At 40.6% G+C, this 13,523-nt stretch overlaps 1 protein-coding gene across 1 annotated transcript in view; it reads left to right on the forward strand.

Moving 5' to 3' along the window:
* The window catches only part of HCRTR2 (hypocretin receptor 2), a 62,503-nt gene extending 49,339 nt beyond the window's left edge, over nt 1-13,164 (forward strand). The window contains exons 5-7 of the mRNA XM_038396410.2: nt 5,844-6,064; nt 7,810-7,931; nt 12,095-13,164. Coding sequence (XP_038252338.1) covers nt 5,844-6,064; nt 7,810-7,931; nt 12,095-12,321 — 570 coding nt within the window. The 3' untranslated portion in view covers nt 12,322-13,164. The remainder of the gene's footprint in view (nt 1-5,843; nt 6,065-7,809; nt 7,932-12,094) is intronic.
* The last annotated feature ends 359 nt before the right edge of the window (nt 13,165-13,523 follow it).

The following is a 13,523-nucleotide window of genomic DNA, read 5'->3' on the forward strand; positions in this document are numbered from 1 at the left end:
ACCTCCCAGCTTTGTATCATCTGCAAACTTTATTAGCACACTCCCACTTTTTGTGCCAAGGTCAGTAACAAAAAGATTAAATAAGATTGGTCCCAAAACCGATCCCTGAGGAACTCCACTGGTAACCTCCCTCCAACCTGACAGTTCGCCTTTCAATAGGACCCGTTGCAGTCTCCCCTTTAACCCTTTAACCAATTCCTTATCCACCTTCTGATGTTCATATTGATCCCCATCTTCTCCAATTTAACTAATAATTCCCCATGTGGCACGGTATCAAATGCCTTACTGAAATCTAGGTAAATTAGATCCACTGCATTTCCTTTATCTAAAAATCTGTTACTTTTTCAAAAAAGGAGATTAGGTTGGTTTGGCACGATCTACCTTTTGTAAAACCATGTTGTATTTTGTCCCATTTACCATTGACTTCAATGTCCTTAACTAATTTCTCCTTCAAAATTTTTTCAAAATCGGTGGTGTCTCGAAGATAGCTGGGAGTGCTGGTAATGAAGGGCCTGAGGAGGGAGTCTACATAGCCAGACAATCCTGCTGCCAGGGTGCCAATGCCTGAGATGATGGGGCGTCCAGGATTTCCAGGTTTATGGATCTTGGGTAGCAGATAGAATACCCCAGTTCGGGGCTCCAGGGGTGTGTCTGTGCGGATTTGTTCTTGTGCTTTTTCAGGGAGTTTCTTGAGCAAATGCTGTAGTTTCTTTTGGTAACTCTCAGTGGGATCAGAGGGTAATGGCTTGTAGAAAGTGGTGTTGGAGAGCTGCCTAGTAGCCTCTTGTTCATACTCCGACCTATTCATGATGACGACAGCACCTCCTTTGTCAGCCTTTTTGATTATGATGACACCTACAAGATCTCTATCATGCATTCCTACAACTACAATACCCACCTGCTGAAGTGAAGAAACAGATTGACAGAGCCAGAAGAGTACCCAGAAGTCACCTACTACAGGACAGGCCCAACAAAGAAAACAACAGAACGCCACTAGCCATCACCTTCAGCCCCCAACTAAAACCTCTCCAACGCATCATCAAGGATCTACAACCTATCCTGAAGGACGAGCCATCACTCTCACAGATCTTGGGAGACAGACCAGTCCTTCCTTACAGACAGCCCCCCAATCTGAAGCAAATACTCACCAGCAACCACACACCACACAACAGAACCACTAACCCAGGAACCTATCCTTGCAACAAAGCCCGTTGCCAACTCTGTCCACATATCTATTCAGGGGATACCATCATAGGGCCTAATCACATCAGCCACACTATCAGAGGCTCGTTCACCTGCGCATCTACCACTGTGATATATGGCATCATATGCCAGCAATGCCCCTCTGCCATGTACATTGGCCAAACTGGACAGTCTCTACGTAAAAGAATGAATGGACACAAATCAGACGTCAAGAATTATAATATTCAAAAAACCAGTTGGAGAACACTTCAATCTCTCTGGTCACTCGATCACAGATCTTAGAGTGGCTATACTTCAACAAAAAAGCTTCAAAAACAGACTCCAACGAGAGACTGCTGAATTGGAATTAATTTGCAAACTGGATACAATTAACTTAGGCTTGAATAGAGACTGGGAATGGATGAGTCATTACACAAAGTAAAACTATTTCCCCATGGTGTTTCTCCCTCCCACCCCACCCCCCACTGTTCCTCTGATATTCTTGTTAACTGCTGGAATTAGCCTACCTTGCTTGTCACCATGAAAGGTTTCCTCCTTTCCCCCCCCTGCTGCTGGTGATGGCTTATCTTAAGTGATCACTCTCCTTACAGTGTGTATGATAAACCCATTGTTTCATGTTCTCTGTGTGTGTGTATATAAATCTCTCGTCTGTTTTTTCCACCAAATGCATCCGATGAAGTGAGCTGTAGCTCACGAAAGCTTATGCTCTAATAAATTTGTTAGTCTCTAAGGTGCCACCAGTACTCCTTTTCTTTTTGCGAATAATTAGAGAGTCACATACATGTGCTTAAATGTATTGGGCCCATTGTGGTTTTGTTTTCAAAAATGTTCTGAGTTTTAAAAGCAAGATTATGGTGCTTGGCTTTCCAGCTTGATACACGTGGGGGTGAAAACAGCAGTTTTACAACTTCTAGTGCCAGTTCTAACCATTCTAAACGCTGATGTAAAGCATCTGAGGATTTTAGAGAGCTTATTTGTGTTCTACAAATCATCTCAGCTAAATGTGTTGGTATAATTCATTTGATAGTGATAACTGGTAAAAATGTGTGTTGAGCTGGTATATATGTGATTAAAATATGCATTAGTAGTACATATGTAAGCCAAGCTTTATTCTCTTCAGGCCGTAGTGCTTTAGCAGCCTGACTGTGAGTATGTATTAAAATTTTTTTTTGCCTGCAACATCTTGTGAATTATTTGCTTATTGGCTTAAGGAGGCAAATTCTTGCAATTCTTATAATGCCTCCAAAATGGAGATAGAACAGGAACAGGTTTCTGTAGATAAGTTCTCAGTAGTAACTCCTACAACACTGGGCAGCTTTATAGGATGTACAAGGAGATCAACATTGTACCACAATCTGTATCTATGATCCTCTCTTGCTATTAGAAGCATTTTAAAAGCAGATTAGTCATCTCTAACCACAGACTCATCAATCATGTCTCATGTTTCATTAGAAATAAGCCATACAAAATCTTGAGGCAAGGTTCCATTTCTTTATTCCCAAATTGGATGCAAATATCAATAAAGCTTGTCAGAAAAATTTTGTTGAAATGAAATTTTAACAAAATCAGGAGGAGAAGAAATTGCCAACATATTTGGGAGGGTGTTGTTTTCTGATCAGTTCTTGCTACTGATATGATAACTTAGAAAACAAGATAAGATCGAAATAGAAGAAAAAGTTTCAATTTTGGAATTAGAAGAACAGAACATCAAAATACTTCCCAGAGCCCAAATTCAGGTTTTTGTGTAGCACCTCTCTGTGTAGTTTCTCAGCAGTGAGATGGAAAAGACCCAATACAATAAATCAGAGTCAATTCTACCATTAGAGAAGGATAAATCCCCGGGAATAGGACATACTGATTTCAGATACTAAAGTGACAAGACTATGGATCTTGGCCTAAAGGCTGTGAATCCTCAGTGGTGTGATGTCAGAGTTCAAATTTTATTTCTTGTGTTTATAAAAACACCTGCAATATACTAAATGTTATCCTGTGTTCCGCAGTTCCCTACAACCAAACTTCACTGATTTCCTGTTTGTCATTATGGATCTTCACTGGAAGGTTACAGCAAACTTGAATCAAGTTTAAAAATAAAAGATCCTAAATTAAGAGCTTGTCTACACAGGGAAATTTTTCCAGAGTAAGGTCCGGTGCCAATTTGAAGCATGACAGCTATTCCTCAATAACTCCCCCCATGGATTTATTAGAAGTGGATTAAACTAACCTGGAAAAAAGGCTCTCTGATTCCAGAATAAGTATGTCCATACAGGGAGCTATTCTTGCAGAATAATGATGCTGTGCACTTTCCCTGTGTAGAAAAAATGTGTATAACGAAGGACTGGATCTGGCAAGCTCTTAAACATGTGCATAACTTTATTCATGTCACTAGTCCTGTTGAAACCGATGGCACTACTCACAAGTAAAGCCATGCACATGCATAACAGTTTGCAGAACCAGGGCCTAATATTGCCCTCATATTATAAACCCTCACAGTTCTCAGAAAAAGTAGACCTTTTCACTTGTAGCCTTTCATACTTGTTCTCACCCCGAAGTATTTTGGGAAAGTTGAAGCAAAATCCTTTTACGTGTTTGAATTATGGGGGTGTGGGAAAGTCTTTTGGTACATGACAAATTAACTAGTTGGGGGAAATAAACCCAGAAACTCCCTTGCTGAACTTTACAGAATTAGTTGAAATTTTTCAAGTGACCAGTGCTTTAAACAGATTTAAAATGGAGATATAAACAATGGGAAAATACTGAAGATAGAAACAATTGTTCCTGCACAGTTTGATGTTTTCATTATATTTGTGCTCATGAGATTCTCTGTGAGTGAAGTTCACCTGTAGTTCCAAGGGCCAGCATAAAACCTCTTGCGAGGAGCGGTGAAGGAGATGAGGAGAAAATAGTCCCTGCTTCAGAGATAAATGTAAAAATGCCTGCTTTTCAGCCTGGCCTCAGACAGTCCCCTTGTGTGCTGTCCCACAGCATGTATACTTAGTGAAAACAAAACCAAAGCCTGTCTCCTGCAAACAGGGGAGTCACAGTTTTTAGTCATGGGGGATCAGAGAGGGAGAATGTGAGGGGCGGGAGGGTACAAAGGAAAGAGCGAGAAGTATGGAAGCAGGTGTTGGAAAGGACACTATGGGGAAGCAGAAAGGAAGAATGGGAGAGGGCCTGATTAGCTGGAAGCTGGAGAGTAGCCATGCTTTGTGTGTGTTTTTCAGGTTGAATTTTCAACCCAGAAGGATGACACACAAATAGGGAATGGGGATTAGCTTTGCCCTAAATCTCAGAAAGGGGAAGGCCGACAAAAACAAGGATTTTTTTAATCTTGTGATCAGCCCAGTTTTATGATTTTTAGAGTCCACCTCATGGATATGTAATGCTTTTGGTGCAATTCTTCTTCTAGGTAGGGACCAGCACTTCCTCCACAGGAGACATTAACAAATGCTGAGGAGTTTCTGGTGCCCTGCTGCAGGAAATTAAAGCAATGAGACATGTGGGCTGCCTGTGCTGAAGGAGAACTGGGGAAATAGCGAACATGAGTGCTAGGCAGCAGTGGGGAGTTGACCCAGTGTACTGTGACAGAGGCCCTGACCGGTGTAGCCGTGTTTCTGCAAGAGCACAGACTTCCTTTGTAGTTAGTCAGCTGCTTACCCAGAACGTAGATGTCCAAGCTCAACCTGGCACAGCACTCGCTCCTGAGGGATTCAGTGAGTCCATGTCTGCACTGGTGTTGGGACCACAGTCCCCTGGCTAGCTGCTCTGACTAAGGAAATGCAAACTTTTCCAAGCACAGGAAGTGAGAGAGCAGAGCTCTCCCATTCAGTCTCCATGGGGTGTCTGTGCATGACAAGGTGCCCTAACTTTCAGTTAGTCCCATTGAGGCATCACTCAGAAAGCATCTCTTGCCCCACAGGTCACCTTTATACTAATTGAGAAGACTTTAACCCGGTGCCCCTTTCCTTTATTCTGTAACCCGCTCTTAGCTAAAATGTCATTTTTTCACCACAACTGTCTGGGTTTTCTACCACTGGCCCTCCTTCCTCCATGAGCAACTTCTCCAACAGCAGACTCTCTGTGCTTACCATCTCCAGAGAGCAAAATGAGCCAGCACCTACCCATTTAGACATGTTGTTGGATAGCCTAACGAGTCATACATCCTGTTATGATTCCCTCACTCCGCCCAACACACACACACCATTTGTAAATCTCTGTTAGGAATACCCTGGGCAACGACCACAATGCAGAAAAAATAAGTTCACTCCCCCCAATAAATAGGGAAAGCACAGCTGCCTTATGGACCCTTAGGACACATATTTGAAAATGCTATGAGCATATAAAGCCGTGTATACACTCAGTTATGGTGCATAGTTCTATACTTACTAAGTCATGGCTCAGATTGTCTGTATGATACCTTTTAAACCCTGTTTCTCTTAAATGAACAGCAGTGTTGGATTAAATTGTTTGACAAACTACTAAACTGTACTCTGTTATCATGGAGCTTTATTTCAGCCTATCTTTTTGGTATTAACTCCCTACGATGCTTCTTTTTACTTCTTTACTACTTTCTTCATTTGGTGGTGAATTTCCCTTAGAGAAACAGCATTAATGAAGATTCCATTTACTGTTTACTCTTTTAGATCCCAGGAACTTCATCAGTAGTTCAAAGAAAATGGAAGCCTCTGTCCTCTTTAGCACAGCCCCGGAAACTAGGACAATCAACCAAGTCAAGGATTAGTGGGGTAGCAGCTGAAATAAAACAGATTCGAGCCAGGAGGAAAACAGCACGTATGCTAATGGTGGTTCTCTTAGTTTTTGCACTTTGCTATCTACCAATTAGTATCCTCAATGTCTTAAAAAGGTAAAGTTTGTTCACAAGCAGTAAAAAGTTTGGGAGAAGTTTTCTGTCTAAAAGCATTTCTCTATGATGTGGTTTGCTATATTCTTTTTTTTTTTAGTTTTGAAATAGATACTCACATATTTTACAATAAAGAAACTGAAGCTCAGTGTGCAGTTGTAAGCAAATTGTTAGCTAAACAATTATAAGGGCAGAAATTTGGGGTCAGATTGTAAAACCCATGTTCACGTTGGCGGTCACTTACTCATGCAAGAAATTTCATTGACCTATGCATTCAAACTTATTTTTGCGTGAATGGACTCCGGGAGCGTAGTATCTGATGGAGAACACTGGGTAGGGTAGTATTTAGTGGGACTGCCCTGGTGTATGGCTTGACTCCATGTGAGCATGTGTAGCAGAATTAAGCCCAAAAGATTTTGTTCTGGTATTTCACATATTAATAACTGATCTGTATATAACTATGCAGAAATTTACCAGAATCAGGGAAGCAAGCAAGCTTTTATTGTTTAACAAAAGCAAAAATATTAAGTATTCCAATTCTTCCAAGCTTGGAAGCTGCTCCCAGAATATAATAAAAGTCAAAGGAGAATTTTTATGAAGACTTATTATATTGATATCAGAGTAATCAATGAATCAGTAAATAATAGGCAAATCAATGAATTATATGTGTGGCTATTTTTTGCCAAACAGCATATTCAGTAAACACTCCGTTCTATCAGTTCTCTCTCTCTCTCTCTCTCTCTCTCTCTCTCTCACACACACACACACACACACACACACACACACACACGAGAAATTATACTGTTTGACCTCCAATTATATTTATAGCTGCGAAGGTGATGAGCATAGTGTCACTGTCTTGGCAGGATTACATTAAGTAAAATGTAACAAAGAGAACTAATTGTATTTCCCTGACAAAAGATAGACATACAAGGTGGATATCTTTTATGGGATCAACCTCTGTTGGTGAGAGGGACAAGTTTTTGATCTTACACAGAACTCTTCTTCAGCTCTGTGGAAGCTCAAAAGCTTGTCTCTCTCACCAAAAGAAGTTGATCCAATAACAGATATTACCTCACCCATCTTGTCTCTCTTATATTCTGAGATCAACACAGCTACAACAACACTGCCTACCTGAAAGTCCTCTGGCAAATGTCAGATGGATGAGTGCCACTTCTCTATTTTCTGTGTATTCATATTGTCAAACTGGAGGGAAGCTTGTAATCAGAGAGTTAACATGAACATTTCTGCTATAATCCATAGTGATTAAATGCAGCAGCCTCTTGCACAAGGACATGAGGGGATGCTGCTGGAGCCACTGCAGTCCAGCTATTTTGGGCCAGCAGAGAATCCACAGGCAGCCAGTCAATGCCACCCTAACTTTACAGCAGCCTCGTTGCACTAGGAGCTGGGCCCAGGATTGAGAGGCTGGATCCAGAATTGGGAGATTGTCATATTGGCTTAAAGACACCTTTTCCCCCCTTGCCTTGGATGGTATAAATTGCCCTTTTGTTATCTAGCTGGATGACATGTGTGCATTGAAGACAAAACTGCTTGTGGTTTCTGCGCTGTTCAAAACCATCATGGAAGTTGGTTGTTGGGTGGGAAGAGGTTTTGTATTTTCTTGGGAAAGCTGGATGTGTTAAATCAGGGCTTTATGTGATACCACAGACAGAATAAAAGTACAGCATTTATATTCAGTCTTATACGCTGTCTTTCAGATTGGATTTTTCCTCTTTATTTTGCAGGGTTTTGGGGATGTTCAACTATGCTGATGACAGAGAGACTGTGTATGCCTGGTTTACATTCTCGCACTGGTTAGTGTATGCCAACAGTGCAGTGAACCCTATCATTTATAACTTTCTCAGTGGTGAGTTTCCAGATGATCACTGTGTTACATATTAAAAATGTAGTTAAAGTGTAATGCATAGTAATCAATTAGGTTAAAGACGAACCTGAAAATTGAGCAGCAGTACAACTGAACCATTGGGATCTAAGTGCAGGTCCTGGTAAGTCCCTCTATCCTCACGGTCTCCTACACTTGTTGAGTAGTACCTTGCCTTCTCAAGTATCCCCATTAATTTTATAGGGAGTACTCATTTGATTCATGGTGGGTCTAAATTTCAAGCTGAAGGTGTCATCCCAGCACTAGCTCTAATCGAACTAGCAAGCTAAAAATGGAGCATAACCACAGCAGTGGGAGCAATGGGAAGGACTAGCCGCTTCAAGTATGTACCCATCCAAGACTCTAGGCACATAGACAGGGTGGCTGTCCCCTCCTGCTGCTCATACTATTTTTAGCACACTAGCTTGATCAGTGCTAAGGCGACTATGTCTCCTCAAGCTGGAATTTACCCTATTAGCTTGAAGTGTAGATTTTGGGGTGCAATGATGAGGGATGGAGGCAGGGGCCTAGCCCTCCCACCTTTGGTGCCTGTTGGGAACTGGAAATTTGGCCCAGCTTCCCCCATATGATGGGAGGCAGACGCGCCAAATTTGAGTGGTGTTGCAACCCCATGCACTGCATTGCAATGCCACTCACTCAAATTTGGCCTGGCCAGCTCCCTGTCAGGATGGCAGGTCAGTGGAGCCAAATTTGAGCTGTGATGCCATGCAGAGAGGAGAGCTGGAAGGTGGGTATGTGGGAATACCATAGGACTAGGGGCATCAGAAGGCAGGGGGCAGAGTGCGGGTCAGGGTACACAGCAGTGGGTAATGTGTGGGTTTGGAAGCAGAAGGAGAGTGGCGGGGAGAGCTTGGGGCTAGGTTCAGGACAGAGGAGGGTGCTTAAGGGTGGCAGAATCTGGCCCTGAGTAAGGGCTACAAGTATTGTGAGGACCTCATAATTAAGGGGGAAATTTTATTTACTGTCAAGTTAATCCTTTCCAGGCCTTAAATGGCAGGAATCCTCCTTGGGTGAGGGGGAGAAAGGAGGGAAGGTCGCTGAATCTCAGAAGATTCTCTACCTAAATGAAAGAAAAAGGACCTATGTGTTCTTATAGTTTTACTGCTGGGGATTTTTGAGGCTGTGGTGAAAGAGCTATTTTCTAAAGATAAATGAAGCAGTAGAAAAATATTACAAAATACAATTTTATATTTTAATATCTACCTGCTTGTTAGTGTAACGATACTGTGCCTTTGTAAAAATAATATAATGTAGAAATAGTCTGAAAATATTCCTAACTGACATTTATTTACCATTCTCTATTCCGTTACCTTTGATCCTTCTCTATTATTTGTATGAGACTATTTTCAGTAGAAATATAGTATATATATAAAAAAAATCACCAAACATTTCTTCAGTCCTCTTACCATTTAGTTTGGTTTGTTGCAGGCTTGGTCCCAACTAGTGATGGATGAAGTTTAGAGGTGTGGTTCAGATAAGCTTTGGATAAACATTTGGATGCTCATCTGGGTATCCAAGGTTTGCAAAACTATCCAGAAAATCTAATGAGAATAGGATTTGCTGTTCTTATTATTTCCAGTCAATTCAGCGATATCTAGCAAACAATGGCCTGTTAACCAAGATTTCTGGCTAGTGTTGTGACAATTGGGCCTAATTGTGAGCTCAATTGTGAAAAGGGAATGGAAGTTCATAAACAGTCACAATAACCTATAACAAGAACTGTTAATGGGGAAAGGTGCAAATGGGAGACAGAGTGAATTAGTACAAAAGAAAAAGACCGAATGAAATAATTCAAGGATGGTGTTAAGATCATGTCTGGTAAACTAGAGAAGTGAGGGACTGGAAATCAGTGAACCAAAGTTGTTAGAGTTTAGGCCTTATTGGTGGACAGAATAATGAAGGGATGAGCAATTCCACCCATCACTCACTTGGGGTCCATAAAAGAAGAGACTTTGAGAGAAAGTCAATGCTGGCTGACCAAAAGCAGGGAATGTGAATGCTTGCTGAAAGAAAAACAAGAGAAGGGGAAGGAGTGAGCTTCACCACCATGCTACCACCCCCACTGTCTCTTGGGACCTAATCCTGAGGTGGACCAGACCAGAGAGAGGGACCCAAAGAACATCTCGACCAGCTTTGGCTAAATCCCAAACACCACCTGGGATGTGAGACTTCCTCCCCTCCCCACACCCGAACTTGTCCTTTTCCTTCCCTACCTTATTTTTCTTTCCTATCCATTTCCTTATTCTTTCTGTCTAATAAGGGTCTGGCTTAGCCAGCCAAAACTGTCTTTTCTGCAACAATGCTGTAACTGTGACCAGAAAGGTGGCTAAAAGCAATGCCCTAAACAGCTCAATGCTGGTAAAAATTTGCCAGGCCTTGGAGTGGCTAATAAGACATGCTGTGCCTGCAGTGAGGTTGCAAGCAGTTTTCCAGCAGTGAGGGGTGTGTGTGTGTGTGTGTGTGTGGTTTTGTCTTTTAGGAAACAGAATCAGACTTTAACAGCAGCAATAGCTCTATCCCATCTCTACTAAGTTCTTCTTTTTTTCCAGAAAGGACAATTATTACCATCTCAAAAACAGTCAAACAAGCGTTTTCCTTCTAAAACTCATTATAGCCAAAAGGAAAGGAAATAAGGGATGCTGTAAAAATGAAAACCTTACTTAAGACTTCACATTTCAAATTATTTAAATTGTTTCCTCCTGCATCTTTTAAATAAAAGATTAAAAACATTTTAAAGGTGTCTTTGCCCTGGCACTAGGAGCTGAGGTCTCTATATACCAAATCCCAAACCTTGTTTTAAACCTTTTAATGTTGGACAGTTTCAGGGTCATGGTAACACCTTATCTCTTAGGGCATTTATTCAAGCTAAATTAACACAACATCAGTTATGGGTTCAAGACTCAAAATTTGGATCTAGAGCCTTAGAACACTAAAATTCAGGGTATTTGGATGTGGGACACTCTTATTGCAACACATCTGTTTCTTCTTCCAGCTTAAACTTATGAACACAGAGGCAACATCAAAGAAAAAGGTGTACAAGAGTTAGCCAAACTTTTCTGAATGTGTTTGGTGTTTAATTTAAAAATTTTACATGGAAGTCTGGGGGCTCTAATGCTATCCAAATGGCTTCATACCAAGTGTCGGTTCTGTTTCTCCAGGTGTTTACTTATATTGTACCATCTCTTTGGTATCTGAACACAAATACTTGTGGCACCTTAGAGACTAACAAATTTATTTGAGCATAAGCTTTCGTGAGCTACAGCTCACTTCATCGGATGAAATGCTACTCTGCTACTCTGAAACCTGAACACAAATATTCATTCATTTAATCTGTTAGGAAAGTAAGTTTTAATATCCCCTTTTTACAGATGAGAAAACTGAGACACAGAGAGATTAAGGGTGTGATTCTGATCTCATTTTACATGGGTATAAATCAAGTCACCATTGAAGCGACTGTGAAACTGGTGGGAGATGTGAATAATTTGTCCAAGGAAATCTGGCAGAATGGGGAATAGAACCTAGGACTCCTGACTTCCAGCCCTGTTCTTTAATACACACCATCTTTCCTGTAATGAAATTCATTGTAGTAACAATTTCAATGTGTCCCCAATTATTTCAAAGGTCCTGAAAATTGAGAGAATAGGAGTTTCTTTAAATGATCATTGTAATATACAGAAGATCAGATATTTCCGTATCTTTTTACTCTGGTTTCCTTTGTAAAATGTGCAAGGTAAAACAGAAATTAGTTTTGTCCTCGCATTTCACACGTCAAGTAATAGCCCAATCATTTCAACCGGCTCAAGTTCAATTATTTGTTTTCATAAGATGTGTTTTATTTACTCAGCAGACAAAATGCAACATTGTCTTAAGAGCCAGTCTAGTCTGCCATGTAAAAATTAATTTACTATTCCTGCTGCACCTACTATAAATCCTTATTAAAAGGTGGAATTTTGTTGCCTTTTTCTGAATCACTAAAACTGTTCTTGCCTGCTTTTGTCATGTTAGAAGAGTACTTGATTATTTTGGATTCACTTTGGCACTAACTAACCATGTCTCTTCCATATGCTAGCTTTATTGAAACACCATTTGTATAATAATGTTTTTGTGCATTCTTTTTTGATTGACAGGAAAATTTAGAGAAGAATTTAAAGCAGCTTTTTCTTGTTGCTGGCTTCGCATTCACCATCACCAGGATGAACGACTCACCAGGGGCCATGCAAGCACTGAAAGTCGGAAATCCTTGACCACCCAGATCAGCAATTTTGATAATGTTTCAAAACTTTCAGAACATGTTGTGCTGACCAACATGAGCACACTCCCAGCAAATAGTACTGGACCTATTCACAACTGGTAGTATACTTGTCTCTGTCTTTTGATGCCTTTGTAAATTAAAATTTGATCTTACATCCAACAGTCTTTTAACCAGTGACCGCAGGATTCCAGGGCAAAGATTGTAGGACTGTGAACTGGCAGCAAGTAATATCATTTTACAAAATGTGTTTTATAAATTCATCCACAACTTTCGTTATAAACTTAGAGTTATAATTTCATATAATTTGCTTTGAAGCTGTATACATTGTAATTTCAGGGGAGGGTAATATGTTGTTTAAATATTTTCATTGGATTTCTGCTTGTTTTGATCTTGCAGTAAAGAGCAAGTATCTGGAGATGTATACAATATTTGACTTAAAGTCAGAATGTGTGTATGAAATCAGCCAGTATTCAGCTTCGTGTTGATTCTCTGACTGTGCCACGATATAGCAGAAATTTTTTAGAACAGACATTCTCACCAAACTTAGATGCAAACCTTTTGCATTCCCTGAATGTCAATGAAAATTTCAAAATATCTTTTCATAAACAGCTTTGAATCTGAGCTGTCTTAGTCATGTGGAGAAGTCATGTGGTATTTTCTTCTTTCTCACATTGTCTGAGACTACCCTAGGTTCTGAGGAGGAGTAGCAAAGCCGTTATCATTCAGTTTCTCAGAAAAGGGTGCTTTTAGATGCCCCCTAATTCTCTCTCACAATGGACTCTGCTATATATTGTGTTGTTTGTCTGATATCCCATTGTATCTTTGCAAGGGAAATCAGGTGTCTAGCTCTGTGGGATAAGGTTTAAGGAAGGACTTTTGTCCACTCGTCTAATAGTCCTACTGGCAGGCATCACTGTTGTTTGTACTTGAACACTGCATTATAGATTTTACTTTAATGGAACTGTTATACCAATAAAATAAAAAACAGCAGGATCTTATTAAAGGGGAAAAGGCAAAATGCCACATTTATTGTGAATACAGAAGAATCATAGTAAGCAGTTAGTTATAGCTATAACATTCCATTCAATTTCATATTTATTCACACACACACACACACACACACACACACACAGGTTCTGCAAGGTTGTTATCATAGTTACCAGCCTTTAGAGTTGCTCATGCCAAGCCACTGGCCAGGTGGCCTGGACAGGAGGAGAGAGCAGGGCCTTGTCAGATGCTCATCTGATGCTCCTGGAAGTTAGTTTGCAGAATCAGATCCCAAAATTCTCACTTTCTAGAGTCCA

The sequence above is a fragment of the Dermochelys coriacea genome, chromosome 3, assembly GCF_009764565.3.
Source record: "Dermochelys coriacea isolate rDerCor1 chromosome 3, rDerCor1.pri.v4, whole genome shotgun sequence".
In the NCBI taxonomy this organism is placed as follows: domain Eukaryota; kingdom Metazoa; phylum Chordata; order Testudines; family Dermochelyidae; genus Dermochelys; species Dermochelys coriacea.